The 11483-nt window shown below is 39.9% G+C and overlaps 1 protein-coding gene across 1 annotated transcript in view; it reads right to left on the bottom strand.

Moving 5' to 3' along the window:
- Positions 1 to 1702: 1702 nt before the first annotated feature.
- The window catches only part of KALRN (kalirin RhoGEF kinase), a 982696-nt gene continuing 972915 nt past the window's right edge, over positions 1703 to 11483 (bottom strand). The window contains exon 27 of the mRNA XM_069064968.1: positions 1703 to 10145. Within this exon, the coding sequence (XP_068921069.1) occupies positions 9600 to 10145 (546 nt within the window). The 3' untranslated portion in view covers positions 1703 to 9599. The remainder of the gene's footprint in view (positions 10146 to 11483) is intronic.

The raw sequence follows: 11483 nt of genomic DNA, 5'->3' as shown, positions 1-11483 counted from the left end.
GTCTGAATGCAGATTGAACCAAACTATTTGCTCTCTCTCTTTTTTTTTTTTCTTTCTTGTTCATTTCCATTGGGTAAACCATTGGGTAAACCATTGACTAATGTTTAATGTGAAGGTATATGTAGAACCTATATCGGTTTGCAAAAAAACTACCATCATGGTGGGGGGAGAAAATTTTGAACTCAAAAACTTGTGGAACTGAATGTTGTAAACTAAAAGGAAATAAATTTAAAAGAAAAAGTTAAAAAAAATAAAATCCCACTTTCTATAGAAAACATTTCCTACCCCCTCTTAATTCCAGTGCTTTATTTCTGTTAATTATCTCCTATTTATCCAGTATATAGCTTGTATATATATTTGTTTGCATGTTATCTCCCTCAGATTATGAGCTCCTTGAGGGCAGGAACTGTCTTTTGCCTCTTTTTTTTATCCCATCACTTATCACAGTACCTGGCATATAGTAGATACTTATTAAATGTTTGTTGAATTCAATTGAATTAATAACTTTTTCCAAATCACCTTCCCTGGGTTGCAGTTTTCATATTGGCACTTGTTTGGATTCAAATGTAATCCAAGTACCAAAGTGCATTAGCATGGGATTTGCTCCTCACTGGTAAAGATCAAAGCCCCACACCTGTGTGAGGAGAGGGGTGGAGTTAGAGAGGGGAGAGTGGAAAGATTCAATCCCTTGACTTTCTAGAGGTCTGTTCAGTCTCTGTGGGTTTTTGAGTTGCTTGGGGCTCTACAGTAGTTTCAGGAGAGAAGATGGACAATGCCAACCCTACTTGAGTTTGCTGAAGGGAGAATGAGAATCTGGTAAGAAGCCTGCAGTCTCCATGGTGTCCCTAGCTTCAGCTTGCTACACTAGAGACTTCAAGGGGATTTCCCCTTTGGGTAAGCTCTAGGATTCCTTTGGTTGAACAGTTATCTTGCTCCCAATGGGACAACTCCTTCACTCTGTACTCTCTGGAATATATTCTCTCATGTTTACCTTTTCTGATTTCTGTTTTGCAGTTGACTTGGACAAATTGGTTTCTTTGCTTTTTGTTAATTGTGTTCATTGTGGAACTGGTATTTGGCAGGAAGGGAGTTAAGTCCTGGATATAGAATTTGGGAGAGTCTTCATTTCCCCATTATATATCAGAAGTTTACCTTGAACCTGAAAATCATATCCTCCAGACTGAGTGTTTAAGGGAGCAGATTGCTGTGATTCTAGCCTGGTACCATCCCTTACCTCTCCCCCCACCTCCACATTCCCCCAGGAGCAGAGTGGTGGTCTGTGCCCTCCTGTTTCCCCTCCTGGAAGGAAATAAAGTATCTCTTGGAGAAGGGTGGATCAAGAAGAGGCTTTTGGGGACAAGCAAGTGTTTTTAGCGCTCGCGCTCTCTCTCTCTCTCTCTCTCTCTCTCTCTCTCTCTCTCTCTCTCTCTCTCTCTCTCTCTCTGTCTCTCTCTCTCTCTCTCTCTCTCTCTCTTCTCTCTCGTGTGTGTGTGTGTGTGTGTGTGTGTGTGTGTGTGTAATATACATAGATATATGTGAACGGTGTCCAGGGAGAGCTGTTGGGACAGGAAAATCACACTGCTTTCATGTTTGGGTGAAAGCAGGACTCCTTGCTTTAAACAAATATTTTTAATCAGGAAAAAAAACCCCACAACAACCAACCACCAAACAAAAGAAAACCAGAAACAGCATCTTTAGTAGAGTATATTTATAGGAATGCAATAACACATGAGATGTACATTTTGAAGCTTCATTTGCAGCTTGTAACATTGACTGTTTTTAATCATAAACATGACATCAGATCACCACTTTACAACATGACACATGAGGGATCTGACTTACAAATAAAATATTTACAACCTACCTTTACAAAACGACATTGTATGTATACAAAATGAAAAAAAAGTACCATAAAACAGAAGATACACTTAAGGCAGACCAGCAAGACACTGAAATAATTAAGGCTGTGGAATTCTTTTGCACCTTGAAAATATTGAGCTATTGATCAATACTGTGGAGTGGCGTTTTTTTCATTGTTGTTTTTCCTCTTTTTTTTTTCTCTGTTGATTGTTAACAAAGTCTAATGTGATTTAGTGTAATTCTATGTGTATGTGTTATGGTCCATATGGAGAAACCTGCCCAGATACAGATAAACTTTTCTATGTAGAAGGGCCCACCTCAACTTCCCACAACCAATTTGAATCATTCGCTGAAGGGTCTGAAGAGAAGGGAAAAGTTCCATGATTTTACCTGTGGAAGGAGGGAAATCCTATTTTGAAGATTCCCTCCACAAACACAGGCACCACTCCTCCTTGACTTTGGTAGAGGAGCTTAAACAACTGCCTGAGGTACATAGAAGCTCGAGGGTTACACAGGGTTGTTAAGTCTTGGAACATGGATTTGAATCTAGTCTCCCTGTCTACTCTGAGCTGCCCCTCTGCAAAAGGGGTTATTAATGATTCAAATGCAAAGTTATTTCTGACCCTGATCAGTAGAATAAACCAAACAATGAAGTCAGTGGGATGTCTCGGGCTTAGAGCCCCTTGCTTTGATGTCTTTGAAAAGTAAAGAACTGGCTCTTGCTTGAGCAGGAGTTGGTTGGTTCTGGTTAGCTCCACCTAGTTCGAATAGTTTTAAATAACTGGAAATTGTTTTCCTATTTAGAACATTGGCTGATCTGGACATTTATAGGTTGGGAAACACAGAATCATAGGTGGTTTAGAGCCTGAAGAAACTTTAGAGAGTTCATCCAGCCCAACTCCTTCCTTTTCACATACTAGGAAACTGAGACCTTGAGAGATGAAGTGACCTCTCTTTAAATTGATGATAATAATAGCTTATGTTTCTATAGGGCATTCACATACATTACCTCATTTGATCCTCACAACAACCCTGTGAGGTAGGTAACTATCTTTATCCCCATTTTATAGATGAGGAAACTGAGACTTGGGGGCTGCACAATGGGACTAGGACTAGAAGCCAGGTTGTCTGACTAAAGGTCTCCATTAAACTATGCTACATCTCTTTATGTTTCTCTGATATATTCTGCATATGGACTATAAGATAGACATAGACATTATACACTATCTCCATGTTTATGCAGATACAGATCAGTCTTTTTCTGCCTGCTTGTCCTTAAACCAGTACCTTCCCTTGGTGATTGGCTCTCATTCTGAAGGAAATGTGTTCAGGATTGCCACATCTCCCGCATTTGCTCTACCTTCCAGTCGTTTTTTTTTTTTTTTCCCAACAGAGTAGACTGAACTGTTCGGCAGATATTAAAGTCAAAGCACCAGGGTCAAAAAACAAAAATTAAAAAAAAAGTATGAGACACAGAGATGAGAGATATGGCTTAAGTTTAGTGAGTGAGATGTTGGTTTTGCTAGCTTCATGTTCAAAGACCACAATGACAGCACAGAGTTAATTAGCCTTCTGATGGATGGCATGGTAACAGTCACCATATCTTTCCAAAATGTGGATCTATTACTGATGGCAGTATCGATCAATTAGTCAGTCAAGGATTTACTGAGTGCCAACATGCCCAACTAGTGCCAGGCTAGATATATACATTCAGTCTTATAATGTGGGATTCTCTTTATTTAACTAATTTCTATCTCTTTCCATTCACTCCATCCCCTGATCTTACTTCCTTACCCTCACTTTCCAAAATAATGGCCTTCTGATAGAGCAGAAAGGATGAATCCCAAATTGGAACATGATCAAGACTCTCATTTTCTGAATCTACCAGTGAGCAAATTGGCAGGAAAACTGAATCAGTCAAATGTTTCAGTGTCAGTATGTCCCTTGTAGAATGGTTCCTCTTGGGAACCATTACACTGGTCTTTGAGGACTGAAAGTTATCTTAAAATGATTGCTTTTGGTCCTCCTCTAGCTTCTAAGTTTGTTAAAAGTGAGGAAGAAACTTAATCATATCACAGAAAACATGTCCAGTTTTTCTATCTTCTTGTATAGATTTCTCACACTTAAAAAAAAACAAAGACAACCTCCAAAACAACCTTTTAAAAAAAAATCCAGATACCTATGCCCAGATTCCAGGCTCGCTGGGAAAATTTTATTCACAATAACAATTAATGAAACAATTGAAGATCTCATGGTACTTAAAGAACAAGTATTAATATAGTATTTTCTTTTTTGGTGCATATGTGAATGTCAGGGGCATCTCCCCTGTCCCCTCCCCATGGTTTTATTTACAATTTTTAAATGGTCCCTAGATTTTTTTTTTTTTAGAAAACTAAGGGAAATCCTAACACAGCTTTACAAATAAATACAAAAAAACTGATAAGCCTACAAATATGTTTGCCTATCCCAGACTCCCTGTAGGAGTTCATAACTAGGGAGTGGAATGAATGGTGTATACATTCCTTCCCACTCACCCAGCATTGGTCACCATTCACCCTGAGTGAGTGGTTGTTGGCAGTGCCACCCAGCCGTTAGGGTAGCTGGAGTCATAATTTTTCTCCCCTGTTTTGCAGGGGCTTTTGATTGCAAAAATGGGACAAAGGTTTTTGTAAACACACAGAAATCACCACTAGTTTCTCATTTATGACACCTTTGTTCCCATAGGGCCTTGAGGACCCAAACTTAGAGCCCTTCCAATCTTCAAGGATCCAGGAATGACTGGCAAGTGTACACAGTTTTAGGCCACAGGAAGTTGTTTTCCAATAGGTTACTCTCAAAAGGTCTGGTTGCCTTCCAGATTCCAACCCCTTTCTCCCCAATGAAACCCTAACACAGAGATATCTACCCTCTATACCTGTGCCCTGGATTCACTGGAGATGGTAGTTACCAATGAAACACTAGGGAAGCTCTTCAGTGGTTGGTAACGAATGGTATTTTGCAATCACTCAGACGGTAAGATATGGAAAGTAGAGGGTGGGAGAGGAAGCCAGGCCTGCATATCTCTAAAGAGATATTAAAGAGATATAAGATAATGAGATATAAAGAGATATCTCATATTCATGAGAAGAAATAGGGGTGGTATTTTATTCTTCTTGATGGATTTTATTCTCTAGGGCAGTTTCCTTACCCATCATTCCAGGCAATGAATTCTTTTAAATAGTGATTTGTTCCTGTATAAGACCAAGTAATAGTAAGTTAAGAAGCATGTAATGTTTTCATCTATGAATCCTGCAGGAGAATCCATTTTCATAAGCTGGAAAATGATGCCTAAAGAGTTGAATGTTGGAAAAACTGGAATTTTAAGAGGTTGGTTTGTTTGTTTGAAATGGGCAATAAAATAGTCAGCATTGGCAGTGTATAGCACTTTATCCAAAGTTTGTTTCAGATATGATTAACTGGTACAGTTTATCAATAGTCCTATGAAATTCAATAAGTTATTCCCCTCTTCCCACCTCCTATTTTGCCCCTGGGCTACATTCAGGGCAGAAGGATTCCATGACATATGGACATAAGGAAGAAGTCAAGGTCCACACTGAAATGAGAAAACATGGAATTCCTGCCTCTACCCTGGGCTCAGACTTCCCCTCCTCCTTCTGTTGAGAAGAACAAGAAAAGCAAGCCCCATGTACCAAGAATTCAGGAAAGCTAAAAATGACAGTTTTCAGCATTTCCCATCCTCCCCTCTGAAAGGCACAACTGTATTAAAGTGGACCATAAAACACCAAAATCAACATCCCTCCTTCCCCTCTTGTACTCCCTCCCTTCCTCTATATTGTTCTGTGACTTTGAGAAGCCAAAAGTATACCCTCTCCCCACTCTCCCATTCCCACAATTTATTCTTTACTTTTCTTATACATTTTAAGTGAATGCTTGGCTCTCAAGACCAGATTGAAAGAGATAATCATCCCAAATTAATTTATATTGAGTTGTTCCTTTCCTTTACCTTTTCATGCTTATCCTAACAAAAGAAATTCTTACCCAATGAACATAAGTCAATTTGGACAATCTTGGCTAAAAAAAAAAAACAAAACTTGAGAAACCTGTATAAATGGGATACTTTTGTTAGCCATGCCCAATAAACTCATTTTCAAGGCCTAGTAAAATTTTAACAGAAGTGAAAATTTCCCTCCTTCCCTAGAAATTCTCTAAATATCTTTGGTTCAGGTCAGGCACAGCCAGGTATTGATTAGTCCAAATGATGAATCCTATGAAGTGTGTCACATGTGTTGGAATTCATGCTATTTGAAGTTGTAATTATGTAAAATATGGTAATTGGTTCTAGTTGTACAAGAAAATAGTCTCAGATGCTTTTTCTTTCTCTCATCATAGGTGACCCTACATGATACACCAAAGGTATGTTACCTAACTCTATTTTCTGTTTACCTGCTTTTAAAAAAATGACTTAACAAGTCAGAGATTCCATGGTTTTGGTTCTTATTTAAGCACTAATTTGGAGAATCCTTGGATCTAAGCTAGACCACACTGTCTAGAAGGGCAGAGAACTATGTATACAATGATCCCCACTATTAAGGAATTCTCTAAGTTAAATGGATAACTCCTCAATTTCCCTTGGGGCCTCTGATATATATGCATACATACATACATACATAAATATATGTGTATATATATATACCTATATACACATACATATTTACTCTATCATTAATTATGCTTTCACTTTAATTAATAACAGCATCCAACATGACCATCAAAAATAATTTTTCATAGGACCATAGATTTAGAGCTAGAAGATCATCCAGTTTAATCTGTTCATTTTACAGATGAGGAAACTGAGATCTAGAGAGGTTAAGTGCCTTGTCTAATGTTTTATAGGGAGTAAATGGCAGAGTTGGGGATTTGAACCCGATTCCTTTGATTCCAAATCTATTTTTTTTTCCCCACCACACCATGCTTTCATTTGGACATTTCTAGTCATTTATTCTGGAGCAATCTAGGCGACTTCACTTCTGGGTCATCCTAAAGCTGATGAAATATGGAAGCCCCTACCATAGATGATATATTGCAAATGACCACTTCTCCTCGATACCGCCTCCTCCACTCCAATTATTTGGCCGTCATACCTAACCTGCATTCCTCCTAGTCTAGGCTCTGCTTTTTAGAAACCAACACTCAGCCGTCTTTTGCCTGGCCTCGGTAAGTCTATTGATGTTCAAGAGAGTTCTTCAAACCATCTATTCTAGGTAGGAGAAAAGACATATGGATAAACCAAATGGCATGGCATCTTTTGAAAACTAAAATGATTCTCCAACCCTACAATGAGGTCATTCTCCCCTCCCCTTTGCAAAATAAATTCTAGGCTAAGGTTCATCATATTTTGTATTAATATTTTTCTACTATGGAAGTCTTAGGAATTTAGATGATTTAAAAAAAAAATCACAAATTGTGTGTCTGTGTTTGAATGGAGCATATAGAACAAGTCAGTAGTCTCCAAGGCATCTGAATTGGTAACCCAAGGCCATTCACAAGCTAGAAAACAAATACAGTCAGAGTCGGTTTACACATATTTGGTTAATACCGAAAATACTAAGTGCTACCTAGTCTTATTGCTTGTACTCACTACTAATTTATTAATACATAAAATTAGGGAGGTTTTAGGGATAGTGTGGAGACAGGGAAGGGTAGATGATAAAGTTACCATTTAATATTCTGAAAAATATTCAACGAACTATTACTAATTCTACATTTCTGCTGTGAGATGAAAGGTTTCTGGATATTATCTTAGTTCAGGTTTGATTTTCAATATATTTTCCCCACCCAAACATGCAGATGGATAATACTGGGGAACCATTCCCAAATGTTCTTCTTGCAATACCTGTACTGCATGATTTGAGTCCTTCCTGCTGGAAGAGAGAAGGAATGCTGGGAAATTTTATTTGGGCAGATGATTCAATTAAGCTTAAAGATGTCAGCTGTGTGACAGCATGTTTTAGAAGACACCCTCGAAAGTATGGGGTAAGATCTTATATAAAATTAGAGTAAAAATACTCAGGTTTTAGCACTTTTTGCTTCTACCAAGGAAGAAAGGCCAATTAGCAATATAGCCTTATTTTGAGAGGGCATACGCTAGTCTAGGGAGCAGCATCAGCCTTCAAAATGGTTTGGGGAGTCCAGAGAAATGCCTGGGGCTAAGAATTGACATCTATTGCAACCCCAAGTAAAACAGTGTTTCCTTTGGCTGCTCTTAGGACTTTGTTTCAGAACTTCAAAATTAGATGTCTCCCTGGATGTCCTCCAGACTGATTTTCAAGTGATGCTATGAGGAGCTTTTGTTGAGGAGAGGAGAGATTCCAGCTCCCTAGAATGAGTGTGCCCTACCCCCCCAAAAAAAAACCAAACCCCAAACCCTGGTTCTGGTGACATTTGGTAATCCAGGAACCAAAAGGGTGGTCCACATAGAGCATTCTCACTCATTTCCCTAGGAATTTTGCTTCTTCCAGATGTTTGAAGAGAGACATATGGCTGCCTCCTCTTAGTAGGCAACATCACTGCTGTTAGCAGTGATAATGATACAAGGGAAGCTTCCCAGTGTCTGATGCATGTCTGTAGAAGAAACTAGAATTCTGCTCCCTCATGGATAAGAGTTGTAAGAAAGGTTTCTAGTGACCCTATCAAATGAGTGTATTATATTCATGAACCTATTTCCAAGTCAGGTGGAGGCATAAAAATAGGCCCCTGGATTTGCTCATTATATGTGAATAGACGAGTAAATTTTAATTTCCATTGCTGACCCAGCTCTTCAGCAGATTTCTCTACCATTTGACTTCTGAGCTGTCAGTGAAACAGGAGAATTTTGATAGACACAATTAGTGTTCATCAAATAAACCTTCAGCTGGAACCAAAGTCGTGAGTTTCTACATACTGGGGAAAAAAAAGGGTAACATCAATTCCTCTGTTTTGGTAAAAGATTTCTGTACAAGGTCTTATAAAATACTTTTTAAAAAAAATCCATCATCTAATTGTGCTTAAGTCAAAACGACTTACTGCTCCTATAAACAACTGTTTTAACTCTAGCACAGAAAGGTACTGGTGATTGATTTTTAAAGCTCTATCTATTTTACATACATATATACACATATCATAAAACCCTGGGACCTGGGTGGATATAGTCTACTCTATGCTCACATATATTTGTATTAAGAAGTTATATCTAATACACATAAACTGGAGCAGTTGACAGATGGGCCACCTCTATCACGCAGAATTCTGTGGTTATTTTTGAAGATCTCAACCAAGAGAGAAGGCTTTTCAGTTCTGTACTGGCTCGCTAGCGTGAGCGTCACTTGACTCCAATAAGACTCCACTTGGAACTCATTATTTTCCATTTTGACCTAAGTCCACCTAAAAGTAGCTACGCAGGCCCTTCCCTACCCTCACCCCTTCTATTCTCCACAATCCCAATACTTAGCTTATTCCTTGCCTTTGTAGAATAACCTTAGAGAGAGCTAGCCAACGATCAGAAAGCTCCTAGATTCAGGGTGGGTTTTTACTGTTGTTTAGACACTGAATAATCACTGGAAAAAGGTGTATGAGGGACATCACTCAATCTGGGGAACTGCAGGAAGTCCAATGGTCGAACACAGAACTATTTACAGCCCAACATCGCCTCACTTTTGCTCACACTGTACATCCCCGCCAAGCCTCAAGGGCAGGGAGCAGTCTTATGTCCCTTGGTTCATCCGGCTGACGATGAAGCTCTTGACGTTGGGAACTGGGCGAACGTCATTTTGGTGCTTGCGGCGTTCTATGAAACAGGCCAGGCGTGAGGTATCCAGAGGGATTTTGGAGTAGCTGCCGTTGTGGGGCTGCAGCCAGGGGTGTTGGAGACAGGTGGCCGCCGTGGGCCTCCGCCGGAAGTCTTCCTGTAACATCACATTGATGAAGTCCCTTGCCGTGTTACTGACCCCACAGAAGTACTCATGGGGGAAACTGAAGTCCACCCTACACACGTTAATGCACGTCTCCTCCTTGCTCTCATCCAGAAAGGGGGAAACGCCGCTCAACATGACATACGTCAAGACTCCAATGCTCCAGATGTCTGTGCCCAGGGAGACAGGGATGCCCTGGATCACCTCTGGGGCAGCAAACTCGGGGTTCCCCAGCAAGTGGTGGATATGGAAATGACCTGAGATCTGGACAGCGTCCTCCAAATCAATGAGCTTCACTCGAGGCACTGGTATCCGTAAGTCAATGAGCAGGTTTTCTGGCTGTAGAGCAATGAGAGAGAGGGACTAAAGGAGAAAGGTTTGCTTTTCTGATAGGAATATCAGTAATGACAAAAATGATAACAGCCAACATTTATATAGTGCTTTGCAGCTTGCTAAAGTGCTCTCCTCTTTGAGCTATGCAGCAATCCTTTGAGGTAGGTACCATTCTTATCCCCATTTTACAGATGCTGAGCCTGAGGCTAAGAAGTGAAGTGACTTGCCCAGGTTCACACGGCATGTGCAAGGCAAGGTTTGAACTTGCCGGCATGCTCTCCACTATAACATCCAGCTGCCCACTTTGGATTCATATGTATCCTCACTGTTCCTCTCCCCCCCAAGCAAAGTAAACCTTCAGTTGATAGAAGTTTAAACAAAACTAAATCACAGGATCATAGATTTAGAGCTGAAAGAGACCTTAGAGGTCATCAGGTCCAAAAAAAGATTCCTTTTATAAATAAGGAAACTAAGGCCCAGAGAGGTAATGTGATTCACCCAAGGTCATACAAGTTGTAAGTAGCAGAGCCAGTCTTCTGACTCCAAGTCCACTAAAGCACCCCACCTTTTATACTTTTTTTTTCCAAAGCCTTCAGAGGGTCTAAAATTGGGGGGTAGAGACAGAGGGGAAGAGAATGGGCATTTATTTAGCACCTACAAGGCAGGTGCTATTATTAATCTTGTTTTATAGTTAAGGAAACTGAGGCAAACATGTAAAATGATTTGCCTAGGGTCACACAGCTAGGAAGTGAACTTGGGTCATCATGATCCCAGGCCCAGTGCTCTATACACTGCTCTACCCACCACCTGCCTAGGGATAATGTTAGCTCTTTCAGAGAGGGCATACTTTTTGAGAATGGGTCAGGGCATCGAATTATTATTAGCAGAGTAGGGTTAAACCAGGGTTCCTCCATGGCTACTACCATGGCATAATATAGGCTGCCAATTCAGCAAATGAAAAGCATTTATCTAACCTTCTACATGTCAAACATTGTGCTAAATGCTGTGGGTGCCATTTTTCACTGCTGGCCAAAGAGCTGTGGGATAAAAACAAGGAATGACAACAGCAGATAACTCCCTCATCTCATTGGCTGCTACTGTACCCTTGGGGTCTGAATATTTGTGTCTCAGTTTCATCTCTGCTCTCAGGCTGTGAGATTTTAATTAGTAAATTCTTTTTCATGGAAAACAAATCCTATCAACAATGTTCTTCTTTCCTTGTGACCAGGACAATATTTTATGGGGAAAAATTTTACTGGTGATCTAGGTCACTGGAAGTCACTCAGCCCTTCCCCCTTTTCTCATCTTTCTATTTTCCAGCTGACATTACTAGATGTGGTTCAC

The sequence above is a fragment of the Petaurus breviceps genome, unplaced genomic scaffold (assembly GCF_028583685.1).
Source record: "Petaurus breviceps papuanus isolate PSGF00001 unplaced genomic scaffold, PetGlider_PUasm1.0 90654, whole genome shotgun sequence".
Classification (NCBI taxonomy): Eukaryota; Metazoa; Chordata; class Mammalia; order Diprotodontia; family Petauridae; genus Petaurus; species Petaurus breviceps.
This window is presented reverse-complemented; position numbering and strand designations above follow the sequence as displayed.